Source organism: Apteryx mantelli, chromosome 21 (assembly GCF_036417845.1).
Source record: "Apteryx mantelli isolate bAptMan1 chromosome 21, bAptMan1.hap1, whole genome shotgun sequence".
NCBI lineage: Eukaryota > Metazoa > Chordata > Aves > Apterygiformes > Apterygidae > Apteryx > Apteryx mantelli.
The window spans coordinates 10,982,846-11,000,192 of NC_089998.1; the positions used below are offsets into that span (position 1 = coordinate 10,982,846).

General features: G+C 42.0%; 1 protein-coding gene across 1 annotated transcript in view; it reads right to left on the bottom strand.

Moving 5' to 3' along the window:
* The window catches only part of CACNA1B (calcium voltage-gated channel subunit alpha1 B), a 317,072-nt gene that overhangs the window by 122,369 nt on the left and 177,356 nt on the right, over positions 1–17,347 (bottom strand). The window contains exons 13-16 of the mRNA XM_067308827.1: positions 9,628–9,740; positions 5,957–6,069; positions 1,569–1,700; positions 369–441 (exon numbers count right to left, since the gene is read on the bottom strand). Of these exons, the coding sequence (XP_067164928.1) occupies positions 369–441; positions 1,569–1,700; positions 5,957–6,069; positions 9,628–9,740 (431 nt within the window). The remainder of the gene's footprint in view (positions 1–368; positions 442–1,568; positions 1,701–5,956; positions 6,070–9,627; positions 9,741–17,347) is intronic.

The window sequence follows — 17,347 nt, forward strand, 5'->3', positions numbered from 1 at the left end:
ACACACTCGCTGTCTGCGCTTCCTGCCAGGAGGATTTAAGCAGCAGGGTGCATGCAAGTACTGCCATTGCAGCATGCAGTCCAGGGCGGGGGGTGCTCAGGAAAACTAGTCATAGGTACACACGGTCTTTAAGCTATGCACTGAAGCGTCTGTTTTATCAAGATTTTTTCCTCTAGAAAAAATCTTTTCTCTTCTAATCGTAATTCCATAATGTTGATTTTTAATGATACATTCGTTGATCAGTGCAGAAAACCTTCTCCTTTCCTAAATCCCACAGACTTTGGGGGACCTCTCTGATCACCATAAGCAGGAAGAGATTCCCAAGAATTTCTTTACTCATATTCACCTAGAACAAGGGATGTTTTTACCTGGAATACTGTCAGGATGGCAGCAGGAAAGGTATCAAAGTTTGTGGTTGGTGTTTCATCTTGAAAGTTGAATCTAGAGAGATGCAAGAAACACATACAACAACAGTAAGGGACAAACAATTCTGCTGCATTCTCATAATGTCCTGCAACTCGAGTCAGAGAGCAACATTTGTCCTACCTGATGGTAACAGCCCAGGCAACTGCAGCAGAGGACATGGCATCTCAGAGAAAATGGTTAATAGAACTATTACGGGAAACTCAGTTTTGTTGCTGGAGAAAATTTTGATGTTTTGAGATTCATTTTCATTCACAATTCAAATGAATAAACAAAATCTCAAATGATTTTGTGGGACTAGCAATTCCCAGAAGTTTCTGTCCCCAAGCATAAAACTCAAAATCAAAATTGCCCTCTTAGTAGGTCATTTCATTTTTTTTTTTTAAATAAAAGTTGTTGATAATTTATTTTTAAAAAGTTATGCCATTTGAAAATTTATTTAAACAGCTTGTTGTTAAATTTCTTGTAGCAAAATTCATCACAACTGACATTTCTTAGTGAAAAAATTCAGGTTCAACAAAACTGTATTTTCCAGCAGAAAAATACTCCAAGTGAAAAAAATCCTGTAGCTGTGGCTAACAGGGAAAGAATTTACTTTTCCCCTCGCAGCTGAAAAAGTGCTGCCTCTTCAAATCGTATTTCAGAGATCTGGGGTACATGGGAATCATGAAATGATACAGGAGCTTTGAAGAAACTATGAATTATAGTAACTAGAAAGAATTCAGCCCTTAGACATATACAATATTCCAGCAAGAGCCTTCCTAATGCTAAGTATGCTTTGTTTTTATTTTAAAATTTAAAAAAACATTATGCCAAGATGCCAAGTCGACAGCCTTAAAGAGTGAAGTCTTCTATTTATATCTAGCCAGGATACAGCCCCAGAAACAGATATACCTGTATCCTTACATCTTTCATTGGCCTGCAGTCCTGAAGCAGCAGTTTTTACCTTGTTGTTGTCCTTCTACTGGGAGAGACAAAACAGGAACTTGTCTCATATAAAGCAGAGATCATTTAACTGCAGCCTAGAGCCAAAAAGGTTCTGTATCCTTGATGCAAATCTTTTGAGCCCTCCAGTCCCTCCCAACCTTGTCTGTTCCAGGTGACTGCTTTCAAATAACCACTGAAAGGACAACGATTAAACTTACTGTCCTCCAAAGAGCTGCATCCCCAGCAAAGCAAACACCACAATGAACAGGAACAGCAGGAAGAGCAAGCTGATGATGGATTTCATGGAGTTCAGCAAGGAGACCACAAGATTTCTTAGGGAATTCCAGTACCTACATCATGTATCAGAGCAGCCAAGAGATAACATTAGTGGGAGAAGAACCTTTGGTGAGAAACTAGTACAATCTACTTTCTTAAAAAAGGAATGGCAGGGATTAAGGGACGAGAACTAGACAGCATCCTTTAACTCCCCACTTGGCCTATGTCACTGGAAAATACAGATCACTGCATGGCAAAATCACGTGTAGAATCACAAGGGCAGAGACAGTCATCTCGAGCACGTGCCCACCAGTGCAGAGCAGGCGTCTGCACGAAAGCCCTGGGGGTTCGGTCAGCTCAGTTTCTCAGCAACCCCTTTCCTGGTATAAATTTCTATCGTTCAGCATATTCTCCCATGTATTTCCCCTACAGCGCTGCAGTCAGCAGCAGTGTCAAAAGCAGAGATGTATCAACATCATCAAGATGAGACTGAGCCTGGGGACTGTGAATTCCTTGCTTGGCAAGACATAAACCAGGAATAAACAGCTCATTTCCCCAACCCCACCACCAGGACACCTTCACGAGCGTGTACCTCCAAACTCACCGACAGCCCTGAGCCCTGTATTCACAAACCAGCTCAGAACCCCACAGTCAGATGCTTAAACATTTCTGTAAAGGTTTAAAACACACATTTATGCACCTTAAGTGCGTAGGTGCCTTCAGTGCGGGGGCAATTCAGTCACACAGTCTGGGCATCCAGGGCCACACAACCTCAGAAGATCAAAACTCAGCGAATCTGGGACGTGAGTTCCGACACGATAAAAGGGAATGGCTCAGCCTGAATCCCGATTGACACGTGGCAAGTCACATCTGGCCAGACAGCGAAGCTCAGTTTGCTTTTGCCTCCCTCCTTCCCCTGAGATCATCCTTGATTTCATCTCTTCTCGCTCCTGACCTGCACGTGCAGGGGGCAGGGCAGGCACACGGAGTCACGGCAGGCCTGAGCACATCCTCAGAAATGGCACTCTCGCCTTGTTTTATTGCCCTGCTGAGAACTGGCAGGGAGCATTTATATTAGGAAAACTAATGAATCAGAAAATGCAGAAAGAGCTATTAAAGCAGAGGAGCTCTTTGACAATCTCCTTTCGGACAAACAGGCACAAGGAACAACAGGGCCAGAGCAGGCAATATGAAACGAGTGATTTAAAGCCATTTCACATGTCAACTGTTAATGGTTTTCAATTTGAGACCATGGGCAGGAATTTTTCCAGCAAACTCTCTCTTTTTCTCCAGTGACTTCTCTTCTTGCCCTGCCTGGCCCTAGGAGCCACCATGCAGAGGCTGGTCTCCATAGCAACTTGCTCCTCCATGCTCTGCGTCTCCTCCAGCAGCATTTTGGGGACAGACCCATGCCCTGAGCTGCTCCTTGCAGAACGGAGGCGTGCCTGACAGAAGGTGGCCCATGGATCCGTCTGACCCACTCATGGGGAGAGTGGTTCACAGGGTAAGTCAGAAAAGCAGAAACGCTATCCTTTCTCTTCTGTTTGTCTCCATTTTCCTCGTCGTCTTTCCCCACGGCGTAGCTGAGAGGACCGAACTGCCTCACATTTCCATGCACAGGCACGTCCCGGGCAGAGCCAGTGGACTGCTCAATGCTAAGAGGAGCAGGATATTGCTTTCCTGCTGTACCCGTTCCAAGAAAAGGTTTGTCCGTAATACCGTGACAGTAGGTTTCATGGCAAATTCTGGTCTCATGGGAGAACCTCTTCAATTTGAACGGATGCAATCAAGTCTACTCAGGATTAGCCCCTAAGTGAAAGGGGCTAAATTGCTCTCCTTGGAGAAGGAGGAAGGGTTTTGCTGATCATGTCGCCTTTCCCCTGCTTGACACAATGGCTTCAGGCAAAATCTGGCACAGCATAGAGTTCCTGCCTCTCACTTAACACAACTGGACACTAAATTCATGGGGAGGCTCTGGATTGTCCTGGAATAGCTCAGCACACACTGCTCATTTCGGCAGCAGACCACAGCTGATTACAGAGCTCCAGGACATAATGAGGAGTCACATTCCTACAGATGTCAGTCCCCATTCAGCTTTGTCATGACAAAGAGGAAAACATGTTAGGCTATTTTCTCCTTGTCTTCCTCTCTGAAATTTTGGTTCCTCTTGGATTGCGTTCCCTCTTAGTGCATCCCGCTGTGACCTTTATGGCCTGCTGTAATTTAACTTTGTAACTATCACATTGCTCTGCCTTCTGCCATCACACTGATTTGGGCTGTATGAGGAAGAGGCCTTAAAGGCCTAATACCTCCAATCATTCAAAGCAGAGTGGACTGCAATTGTCTTCTGTTGAACACATTAAAGGGAAAAAAAGCAAGAAGTTTCAGGGAAAAACTGCTGTGAAATATATAGAAAAAAGGGATTTAGAAAAAGAAAACTGCTCAGGCTGAGGTCTTACTTTCACAGTAAGACTGGAACGAAAGCAGGTGGGCAATAAGTTCTCGCCTAGTGCTATTGCTTTGGTAGCTCTCTAAACTACACCCCACCGTGAACTGTGCCAGAATCAGGAAATGCAGCTCAGCCACTGGGCTAATGTGGCCCAGCACAGCTGAGAGATCCTCTATTTGAGCTGAGAAGGACAACTCTGTTGGCAAAAGGAGGAACACATTTCTGTCATGTCAGGGGAAATATTCACCCAGTTAGCTCAAGGAAAATCTACCTTCAGTACAGTGAAAATTTTACTCACTGCCCTGAAAGGCAAGACAGCACCCAGCTTGCTGGGCAATTTGTTTTGTTAAGGTACAGCACAGTCTTCATTGTGCTTTAATGTTGGCTAAAACCCTGAATAGTCAAAAGTAGGTGAAAACTGGCAGGAGATCATTTAACTTACAAAAATGTCCAAAATTTTTAAAGAGTTCTACAGGCAATCAGATATATTAAGTCTTAGTAGTTTGGGGTAAAATTAACTGCTGACAATTTATTCTTGCACACTTGGTACAAAACATGGATTTTTCCATAACAGACTACCAGAAGGTAGGCTAAGTGAGGATTTTGAATCAGGCTCCCACCTCTTTTGCTGGACGTTTACAGAACTTAATGTTTCCAAGTCCTTGTCTCCCATAGTGCATTAAATGACATGCCATCGCACATGAATTCTGGATCTCCATAATGATTAACAGATACAAATCAGCTAAACCCTATGGAGCTAACAAAAACTGTGCAGTTGAATAGCCAGGAAAGCACTTGGCTACTTCAAATGACTATTTTGTTCAAGTATGTGACCGTCTGTGCTTTTCTGTTTTTGTGGGAGTTTATTTCTCCTTTTGTCACTTCTAGCCAAGAACAAATAAGAGAGCTGATGGAGAGAGGGGAGATCTGAGGAGGTAATGGTGTAGAGAAAAACAAGAGCAGGAGCACTGGAATATTTGATCAAGTTCCACTATACAGCTTTAAAATTCTTCATGAATTGCTGTAGATGGATTTATAAATTGCACAGTAGCTATTTGCTAATACCAGCACACATTAACACAACACATGAAAATTAGAACAAATGAAAACCCACGGCACCCAAATTCTAGCGAACGTTCAACTTCATACCCCTCAAGACTGAAAACCTTAAACATTTCCAATTCAGATACAGCACAGGCAGCGGCAGCACAGTTTCTTCTTGTGTCAACACAGTAGTTCAGTCTTCAGGATTTATTACCTGGCAATAGCCAGGGTAGCTCAGTTCACCAGGTCTAAATACTTAAGGAACTATCACCAGATGCTTTTCTTTCACAGTGGCAGCAGGTCAGGTCAGTGGAAAGTTGGTGAAACTTAAAAGGTGAATAAGAAACAATTCTTTCTCTTAACTCAAGAAATAAAGAAATACTTGGTGAGATCATGGGGCAGCAAGCTTAAAAACAAAGGGAAAAAAAAGGATGTTCTCATGCAGCTCATCACTACCCTGTTGAACTCTGCCCCAAGGCTATGAAAGGGTTCAAAAAAATGTCAAAGCTGTACACAGTGCTGGGGCAGGGGCTGTTAAAAGTTTTTGCGGGTGCAACTTCCAGCTCAAGAACTCCCTAAACTTGTGACTGCCAGAAACCCAGAGAGCTCAGCCAAAGGAAAGACGATCCTGCAGGTGCAGTAGTCCCCCTACCTACTCGGGCCATTTCAGAGAGAGGATGTTAGAACAGGCAGACCTTGTGCTGGCTAGAACAGTATTTCTTTTATTTTTATTTTTTAATGGGTGTGGAAAGCACTACTACTGTCTGTAGTGTTGGTGATGTGCACTTTCATAGGGTGCTAAAACCCTGGTGTGAACAGAAAGGGAGCTGGACTTACTTTGTTACTTTGAAAATCCTCAGGAGTCGAAGAGCTCTCAATACGCTGATGCCGAATGAGGTACCAGGTTTCACTGCAGCCCAGATAACTTCAAAAATACTTCCCACAATCACCTGCAAGAGGAATCCAGTTTAGAAAAGGCAAAACATCTGCTTAGCTCTTTGCGGTGCTGCTAGAAAAGCTGAGGCCCAAAGAACCACCAGATTTTGGGCTACAGCGGTTTTCTTATAAAGGCTGAATTTGCAAAATCATGAATTAGCCCCAAAACAAAACAAAACTGGTTCCAACCTTGTAAATCTGTAATATCCAGAAGTAGGATATACACACAGGTAGTCACAGGTGGGAACTTGTTTCCTTCTTCCCCTAGTAAGCAGACTACCTTAAAATAGCCTTTTTTGAAGTGCACATTATATTTTTTTCTCCATACTGGCTCAGCTACAAATGCCAACACTTGACCTAGCCCCTCCACTGGAAGAGAAGCAGCATGCCAGGAGCGGCTACGTTTTTCCACTCCGCACAGCTGCTCCGGACAGTCTGTGGAGAGGCAGGGGGACACTGCCGTCTCCTCCTCTTCCTCCTCCTCTTCTTCCGATCAGAAGCGCAGGAAGGCTTCGACTGCAGCACTGCAGAATGGCAAAGCATCGGCAACGAGCAAAATCAGCTAGAAACTTCTCGTAACTCAGAATCTTTAGGAGACTGATTAAGATACTAGCCATTAAGAGAGCCTGAAAAGCCTCTAGCATGCACATCCAATCTTCTGTCAGGCCTTCAGCCTCAGGTTATTTAAAAAATCTGTCCCTTATCAAGGGTTTTAAGGTTGGTTTGTTGGTTTTGTTTTTTAAAGTTGGCAGAGAATTAACCTCAAGCTATAAAGAAATCTTCTCTGAAATCCCTCTATTACAAAAAGGACAAAATAGTAATGGGGTAAGTACAACCGAAAAGGGCAATTATATCAATATAGGTTACTGCATAGGTTAATAAGAGAAGACAGGCATTTTGCTGCCAATTACTGTTATTATTTGTACTAAACTAGCATTTCAGAGCTCATGTAGACACCAATGTCCTCGGTTGTACAAAGCACGCTGTAAACACATTATAACCAGACTCCAACGAGCAGCTGGTTCTTGTTGCAGAAAGGAGCTTTAATGGAAAGTCAGGACAAGCAGATCTGTGTCTGCGAGTACCTCAGCAGTGCTGTGAGACTCAGCAGCTTCGAAAACCCCTCATGAGCAGAAACCTGGACATTTTTTTGAAAAACACAGCACTGCTCACAGTAGCTCTGCAAGAAATGCTGTACCTTGAGCTTCAAGAAAATGTAGCTGAAAAAGAGGGATGTACAACAGTCACTCATCCAGTCACTCCCATCACAGAAAGAAGGAACTAAAACTTGTCTCCACAACATATCACTCTTAGGAATCCCTCATGAATCAGCAAAAACCTTTCCTCAGACCCTCCATATTTTACACTGTTAATTAATTTTCTTGGCATCTCAACATAACCTCTTGGGAATAGTTTCACATAAGACCCCAATGGACTATTTCTCCCAAGACTGATGTCGCTCTGTTTTGTTGTTTTTCTCTTTGCATTTGAACCATTTCATCTTGATGGTTTGTCAAACTAAACTGACTACAGAACTGCGTGGTGTTCCAGCGGGGGTGAAGAAGTTGAATTAATTCTGGGTGCGGGTGAGGAGGAAGAAACACAGACAGAAGTAGGATCCCAATGGATTCTTTAAAAGAGGAAGAATTAGAAACAGATCAACAGCTTTGCCTCCTGGGAAACACTCTGCAAAGCTCATTGCCAAAGCTGTGCTCACCACAGCATGACAGAAAGCAGAGACACCTGGTAGATTTATTTCATGCTTAATGCAAAATTCCTAAATCACCTGTCCCTGACTATCTGGTACAAGTTCTTCTTGTTGTGGAAGGAGCATTCGGCATACAAGGATATAGTGAAATTAGCAGCCAGCATGGGAGAAAGTTGGCTGTACTGCATATCAGGTCATACCTAATCCATGATTGAAGGACATCAGTCTAGCGTCAGTCACTAGACAAAGCAAACAAGGCAACGATGCCTTAAAAAGCTAAAATTAGACAATATTTCATGGCTGCCTAATGTTTTTTACCCAGCACACAGAGCTAGGGTTCAAAGCTGGAGTTTTTAAGCACACACTGAATTCAGTGAAAGCTGGGTGTCAGCCCACTTATATGCTGTGGGCACACTTTTCAATCCAGTGTTTGCAGAACATCCATTCCTGCCAACACAGCTGCACCTTGCCATGGTTGGCTGCCTTTAGCTGAGGGAAGCCTCTCTGGCTCTTGGATTAGGCCTCAACACTAAATGTCAAGATATCCAGTTGTCTTATGTTCAGGGAATGAAGAACTGTAAATACAATGCTGCACTACTAATTATCTGTGCTCTGGCTTCCTCTCATGAAAGTTAGAGTCTGCATATTATCCTTTAGGCTACGCAGCCTGAAAGAGTGTCAAAATGCTATTCAGTGCTTTGAGTCACGACTGGCTGCAACAGGAGCCACAGAGAAGAAGGCCCCACGTGGCAGAGATGCTGCACACTTGAGGCAGCCTGCAACCGTACCTCGGTCTGTTGGACATAGATGACTCTTGCAGTGGCTGTTTTAATCTCAGAGCTTACTAGCTCTGAGCTTTCCTGCTGGCACGGCTGAAAAAGAGAAGTTAGCTCTAGCTGTAGTCTTGGATTTAGGAGTGGTCACTTACCAAAGGTAAAAATATCTCCTCTCACCATATGGGAGCAGTGCTGAAGCAGTGATTTTAACCCCATGGGGGAAGAGGATCACTCTCAGCATCTTGGCACATAAAGACTAGAAACAACAGACTAAATCCACCTTGGAGAGAAAGACTGGACAAAGGATACAATGAACCTTACTGTTTTTTCCCTTGCTCATCACCCATGGCTGCATCATAAGCTTTATATCTGCTTTAGTTAAAGAAATGAAACCTTAAAGCCTGATGCCCGCTCTGGGATCCAGTGCACAGCCCACACTAAAGATAAGAGAAGCTGAATTAACCTCTGTGAGGACAGACCACAGCCTAATAGCTTTTAATGAATAAATTGACATCTGCGTGCAATGTTTGTTATCAGATGGAATCAAAATGGGCCCTGCTCTAGTCACGCTTTATAGCTATTGTTTTAGCCCAAAGGGGAGAACCTGTACTTTTAGAATAAAAGGATCTGAGTTACAGCCTTTCTGTCACCTAATTATGTGTTCAGACTTCTACTTCTGGGCACTCATGTCTGAAAAGTGCCAGCTATGTATCTTGAGGGAAAGGCCATTAAATGCACGATGGGGAAAAAGAGCAATAAGATGTGTAGGTTTTTTGTCTTTCAGTCACCTCATTTAAATGGGAGAGAGACTCTCATAGTAATCAGAGCATTTACTGGTGCTGATGCTCTGAACACCCTGTAACTCACTGAGGAAATGAAAACCCTGCCTGTCACATTTCTTCAAGAAAAATGATAACTAGGGGAAGCTTAATGTGTTTCGCTGCAGCTAATTTATACGATGACTACTCCCTGGGAAACACCCTTACAACACCATTTCCCATGCATTCCCATACTCACCCTTGAACACTCAACCCCGTTCAATAACGGGACAACCACGCACTCCGTCCACCCAGCTGATGCCTACTCACCCCAAAGTCAAAACAGTTGAATGAAGAATGGAAGTAATTTCTTGGCCCCAGTCCATACATCTTCAAAGACATCTCAGTAAGGAACAGACCCAGAAAAACGAATTCTGCAAAATCTAGAAACCAGAAAAGAGATTAAATTAGTTTGCAAGACTTTGGTAGGCAGATCTCTTCAGGTGGAGAACAGTGCTACTTCTTCACAATATAGACCGCCTCCTGCCAGAGGAAAATCCCTTTGCAATAGCAAACAAGATCCTGAGGACAGTTTCACATAATTATTTCTATATGCACATATGCTGTATTCAGCCTTCAAGACCTGTGAAGGCCACGCTTCATGTCTGTTGTGGGAAGGTTGGTATGTGAGCATTAAATAATATTCTCATTCTCTTTGAAGAAGAATTTGAAAAGAAAATTCTTGGGCTAATATTTCTGAAGGTGTAATTTAATTGCACAGATAATGTTTTGCAAATGTATGTTTATGGGACTTCTGTACTTACATGAGACAAGCACGTTTGGAATTGGTGTGCATGCTTTTATAACATTCTCTCATGGTAAAAATACCTTCTTACCCAACAGAACTGTTCCCTCTGTGAGCTCAGATTCAGAAGTGTTGGGTCTACTGTTAACACAGAGCCACATTTATTTTTATTATGCCTGCATAATCATATAATTATGGAAGAGCAAGTTCGGTTCCTTCTGCTTCACATATCACAGGCAAAAGAGGCTGTGAAGCTTTTGATGGGAAAATTTATCACCTATGGTGAAACAAAGGGCAGAAAGAACATAGCCATAGTTTTCAATTTCCATATCAAGTTTTCAAGACTCAAAGTTATAGAAAACACCGCCTTTGGCATTTCAAGTTACGCACGTTAGATCTGGAGGCCAACAAGCAACAGAAAAAATGGAATATTAAAACCAAACACAAAAAGGGCAAAAAACTAACCACCACCAAAACAAACCAAATAACACAAGACAAAACTCTCCCCCTGGAGAAAAGATGAGAAAAAGAATCAAGCTTTCAAGGGCAGAGATTAATCACATTGTTTAACACGGTACAGTAAGGCTCCCAGTTACTGTAGCAGTGTGGATGCTACTGGAAAGACTACATCTGTAATTTAAGTTTTATGATTGCAGGACTCTACATAGAAGGAGAGGGAGAGGGAGCAGGATGTGTTCAGCCTTTAGAAGGGAAGGCTAAGGATGCATCTTACTGCTGGCTTCAGCTATCTGATGTAAGGCTGTAGAGAGGATGGTACCAAACCTGGTGCCACATGCTGACAGGCAAGGTCAATACAAGTTGCAACAAGGAAAATTTCAACTAGATAATCTGAACTCCTAGGTGTTTTGTATGCCTCCTGAAATATGTGGCTTTAGCTAGTGACTGTGGGGAAAGGCAGAGGAGGGAATGAGGTTCTTTCAAATTGCATGGCTTTTACTCAGCTCACTGCCTTGCACACTCATACTGAGCGAGCCCATTTGGCCCATGTCCATCTCACATTGATGCTTGTCTTCTGAAATTGCTTGAAAAAATACAGTTTCAATTATCAAAAAAAGAAAAGGGATTCTAAATGTTAAATGAAAGACAGTCATGAAACATTGTGTGCATGGTGTTAACTGAAATCCAGGAAGCATTAGTTAAATGAGAAAGATTTTATAAACCCTTCAGTAGGAAGCCTACAAAGACACTTCTGCCAGATATGCAATAGGTGAGGAAATACCAGGAGGGTATTCATTGCACCACATAACCTAGTATCCTTGAAAACAGAAGGGTCTAACAGCAATATAATTAAAGGAGACTATCAATGGCAAAAGCATTCACACTCAAGAAATAAGATGACAAAACATGAGGTCTGCAAACTTCTCAGCCTTTTCCTAACAGGTAGGCTCCATCCACTGGATCTCAGCACTCAGAGGCAGGCATGGTCACATGAAGGAGTAAGGCATCTTCTTCTCCCTTTGAGCCCGGCACTTGCTAGGAGAAATGTGTTCACAGCTGCACCATGCTACAACTTCTCTCTCACTCCTGGCCTCAGATGTAGCGGCTCAGTGAGCAAACAGTTGTGTCCAACACATGGGATCCCAGAGTAGGAAAGAATCCACAGTTACACTGGCAATACATCTGACTATACAAGTGCAGAGGGTGTAAGAACGGGGCCAGATGAAACAATGTCAGGCATAAAATGCAACACCTGACAAGCTGATACTGTAAGAACACAGTTTAAAAACAAACAAACAAAAAAACAGCTCCCCCACACACACACACACACGTTCAATGATACTGAGTTTTCTTGCACACATTGCAATTACCAAGCAGCAAGAAAGTTAAGGTTCTTCATTATCAATAGCTGGCCCTGTAAAACAGAAGTCTAGACCACAGCTTCCAGGCCAGACCCTGAACTTCCATGCTGTACCCTATGTATTCTGGAAATAGTACAAGCAGAATGCAAAACTGCCCTAATAGAGCAGATGCATCTTCTCTGGGTATAGAAGAATTCCTGCTGCGGTTGCCACTTATTGCACTCATTAGCCCAGAGGGAAAATTTGCTCCAGCATTTCTGCTGACAAGAGCTGCTCCCTTGCTGGGAAGTTATCGCTCCCATCTTAGGTTTCATGCTCAGCAGAGTTCAGCAAGCCTGATGGCGCTTATTGGCACGACTTCAATGTAAAGTCCTCCTATTCTAATCGGAAAGATTGACATGAAACCAATGCTTTGAAACTGGTGGTCTTGCTTAACTGGCAGACAAAACTTATAATTGCAGGGAAGGGTTGTAGATCAGGCCCACAAACCTTGCACAGCCTCCACTCTAGCAGGGAGATTTTCCTCTTCTTTTCAGGGCTACTAGACTCACCTTGAAGAGTCACATTTCAGGTACATGCAGGATTCATTCATGGTATAATGAAAACACTAGGTAGTTTTTCTATTGCAATTTTCCTCAAGAGATCTCAGTGCACTTTGCCATCATTTCATAAGGAGGAAAGAAACAAGGATTAATTTACACAGTCATCCATCAAGCATAAACATAAACAAAAAAAAACAGATATCACCTAGTCCAATGCTCCATCATTGAACAGACATGTCCTGCAAACATGTACAGAAAAGCAGAATACGCTAGGAGAAAAAGGGCTAGCAAGTGTTCTAAGTAAAACGCTGAATGAAGCAATATTTCATAGAGAAACAGAGCAAAGAAACCTGAAACATGAAAGAAGCAGAACTTTCCTCTGCTGCCCTTGAAAAAAGAACCCAACATGTCCTTTCACAGCTGATGACCCCCATCTAAAACAGAATTCAAAACAGGCAGCAATAGCTATATCTCAACAGATACCAGGTGCTACAAATCATAGCACCATGAGAATAAGGGATGGAGGCAAGGATGCAAGGAAAATATGAACATGCTGAACTCCTTGGGCAGAAGGAATTGACTCAGAGTGAATCAGCTTCTCCAGCTGATGGATCAGAAACATGATTTCTTCTGACACGGCCCTGCCCATGTAATTGAAAATGCAATTTTGTTGTTTGGACCTCGTGGTATTCAGACCCCACATGTAATTTAATCTGCCTTAAACAGAAGCATTTTGTAATGTGATTTAAGGAAAAAAAGTTTGATACAAATACTCTAATTTAATTTAAAATTTGTGCTATTGGCAAAGGCCATGGTGGTATCTTTTTGCCCCATACGTTTGAATTAGATAGTTAGTAGCTCTTTTTTGTCAATCACCAATGGATTAATTCCATTTCTGCACTGTCTCCAAGTCTGATGTCATTTGGGGCAGGTGCTGAGCCTATCACTCCAGTTTTTTTTGTTCTTCCTCCTTGTACATTAAACCTCAACCAGGAGAACCTCAGTGAACTTTAACTTTCTCTTCTCTGACAAAGTAGACATGAAATGTTCAGCAGACATAAATATGCTTGTTTCAGAAAGCCTCTTCCTCTCAATTGCAAATGCTGCATATTTAAATCCAGAGGGAGCTGGCTATTTACTTCAAAGGCAAACACAGTATCATCAAAAAGGTCTAATTGCATAAAACACATGGTTCAGCATAGTGCAGCACACTGGGGAGAAGTTCTCAGGCCATAATGGCTAAAATAGTTTTCAAATATTGTATTTATGAGCAAGGAGACATTCTGGATAACATTTTTACATGGGTACAATTTTAGAAGCAAGTTAAGCTGCAGAACCTCTTCACTGAGGACAGCCACAAGAAAGGGGAAGCCTGACAAGAGGGCTCCTTCCTCCTAGGTGAAAAACTTTCTCACCAAATCGTAAAACCTTCTCAGCACACTCCTAAAACCTGCGCTGGGAAGGCAGCGTACTCCAGTTCCAGCGCCCCTTCCTTCCCAGCTGTCTTTCACAGCTTTAGTTGTGGTCAGAATGGAGGAGATCAACTGTTCTCCTCCACTAGCCTCCTGCATGGCCCACGCCGTAGAAATACATTTGGTTGTTTCTACACCACGCTCATAACTTCTGCTCAAACTATAGCATATATTTTAAAAGGGCAGTCTTGACTGAAAACCCCTTAATGCTGCAGCTCCGCTACACGCCCAGATAACTGATTTCATTGGTTTGCTACCCTCACTGTTGAAGATGCATCTTTGCTGCCATGGGACCTCAGTGATGCTTTTCTATGCTAGATTAAAGAGCTGTCTTCTGAAAGAAGCTTTTTCTTTCTGAAAATACCAGCAAAGGTGGAAGTTAATGCAAACAAATGGTGATCATAGGTGGCTGTATGAAAGATACCCATCTATTGGGAATTGCAACTTATTTAACCAAAGGTCCATGCTTTGGAGAAGAGAACACGCCGTATATTGAAGTGCAGTGTGAGAATGCTCCTATTGTAATGTGGCACTGGAGTCTTTTCTGTACAGAGAAGGAGATTTAAATCTCCAATCTAATTTGGGGATGATTATGGGGTATAAAGTGTGTTCTGCTATTCACCATACCCCGAGAATTCAAAGAACTTCTCATCAGGGTGAAACACAGCTGTTTCAGTGAAACTAAACAAATTCCAAGTCCCTTTCTAAAGCTCCTACAATTTGTTTTTCAAAGTAGTTGCACAAAAATGAAATATCAGGCAGGGAAAGCTAATCAGAACAATTCAACAACAGAAAAATTAAAAGAAAAGAGGAAGGGAAAATAAATCAATGCAGACCCATAGGCTTTTACTAGCCATTCTTTAAGTAAAATTAATTTGTAATGTAATTAAATGTTTCCCCAGAGGGACAGGTATAATTGAATTAGAGGTGCCTGAGTAGAGTTTCAGAGTTTAGCAGATCCTCCCAGACTTTACTCCACTCCTCTCTCTCCTGCTGCTATAGTTCACAAAACTCCCCACTAGTTCAATTATAAGCATCCTCCACATAACAATATAATTAGAATCAGCTACATTTCTCTTGCTCTACATCAGACCAGCCAAGTTCTGCTCCTCTGTAGCTAGGTTCACTCATCACGGATTAACTTTAAAGCCATTTTTAAAGTCTGTCACTCTTACAGTAAAAGGATTTTGCCAAGAATTTCCAGAAGCTGTTTAAAATCCCCTAGTTTAATGGTATCTTGTTCTCCCTATATCTAACGGATTTGTGAATGAATCTTGGACAGAACAGGACTTTAAAGGAGCACTGCTTGAGGGCTATCCCACAAACGGGCTTGTTCACAAACGTATTTGATGCAGGGATTATCAGGCTGGCTGCGGTTCAGTATATGCAGGAGTGAGAGGGACCAAATTCAGTCTTACTGTAATGACAATAACAAAATAACCATTAATCAACGTGTAGTCCCACATATCTTAATGCACAAATAGTCCCTGCATTCAGCTACAAACTTTAGACTAGTAGGAAAGATTATGCCTTGAGACTTACCCCAGGAAGATGGCCAGAAACCTCTAGGACATTACCAATGAAAAGACAGGTCTAAACACAAATACTACAGCTTATCATCCTAGAAGGCTGAGAGGGTCTGGAGGTGTGGGACACTTGTAATTTAAGAGGTTGAACTTGCAAACCATTTCAGCCGACATTTTTTTTTTTTTTTTAAGAAGTTCTTTGTTCTAAAAATGATGTTATATCTTCTCAGTATTTCCATTTTTGCTATGCTGTAGACTAACTCTCCAATGCTATAGACAATCCTCCCCAAAACGAACCCATGGCACTTCTGCTTCTGGTCTTAAAGAAAGTGACCCACCTTTTATGTCTGTGTCACCCCACACCAACTTACAGTGCTGTTTCCAGCTGTACGTACCTGTATCTACTAGTATTTCTTTCACTGAACCTCAGCGATTAATTTGTGAAACGCCTCCCCAGGTGTTTCCTCACTGGCAAAGCCCTTACTAAAGTCTCATCGAAAACAGCAATGCAATGATGGAAAGCTACATATAGGGCAGAACAGGACAAACGAGAGAGGCACAGGAAGAACACCTCTGTCTGGGAAAATACTGAATATTTAACTCCCAAGAACACACGGTTCAACGACACAATACAAATTCAACCTTTCCTATTCTTGTCCTCAGCTGAGGTAGGTTGGGAGCATAATTTACAGCCTCTATTCTAGATGCATTTCCCACCCAGAGACATGCTTTTAATTCTAATTAATTAAAACACTCCTTCTAACTGTCATATGAACATTGAAAGAGATAGGGCTGGCTCACAGATTTCTTAATGTTCTCTTAGGAAAGTTACTCCATAAGGTGTTCCCAAAACTGAGTTTGGAAATTTGAAGTCTTCTTTGAGTTGAAAGACTTAAAGTGCTTTTTTCTAGACATTTAGTCCTAATTCAAGAGGAAATCCTAAGCCTCAAACTTCTAATTACTCTGCCAATCTAGCTTATTATTTCCTCTATTTAATTCAGGAAATTAATAAGCAAGACTGATTTTTCTGTGTGGTCTGTTTCCCTTTTCAATCTAAATCTTGCAAGAGAAAGAGTTGAAAGGAATTTCTCTCCTTCTTATGCATCTCTCATTACAGCTCCAGTTACCTGCTGATATTAAATATTTCAGCAAACATTAACAGGGATAATTTTGAAGTCAGAGCAGCTAGTAGCCTTGACCTTTTAGGTTTATGGAAAAAAAAAAAAGTACTTCAAAAGTTTCCTTCTTTATAATAAGGTAAGGCCTGAGTATCTCAAGCTAGAAATACTTAAGTATCTAATTTATATAGAAATGAATGAAAGTTAGGTAGTTTAGTATCTTTAAGGATCTAAGCCAGAGTTTGAGTCAGACAGTTCAAAATATCTTGGGTCTTTTCTACTCTTCTCTTGCTTTGGAAGCTTTGCCTGACAAATTCTGAATTAGCAACATCTGAATATCAAGTGCTGGACAAAAGATTTGATCCCATTAGGATCTTGGCCAACCGTTCCAGAAACAAACCCTCCAACCCTTCCCTTCCTTTCCTTTAGGAGGAAAAAATTGCTGTGTCCCAATTCCAGTGTCACCATACTCTTACATTCTCGGTTTACACAAACTTCCAGTTTTTCAGCTCTGGGAGTCACAGTCTACAACCTTCATTGAAAGAAAAGAAAAAAGCTGTATAGCTCCCGTTCTACTTTTTGTTAAGAAAGGCTTCATGAGCAAGGCTGCCACCTCAGAGCAAGGCTGCGACGTGTAAAAGATCTAACTGCAGAAAGCTGTGTCCATTGACTATTCATTATAGGACAAAACAATATGCAATTAAAAAAGAAATCATACTTTTAAAGCACTTATCTGAAGCCTAAACTGATAGGTCACTGCAGATACC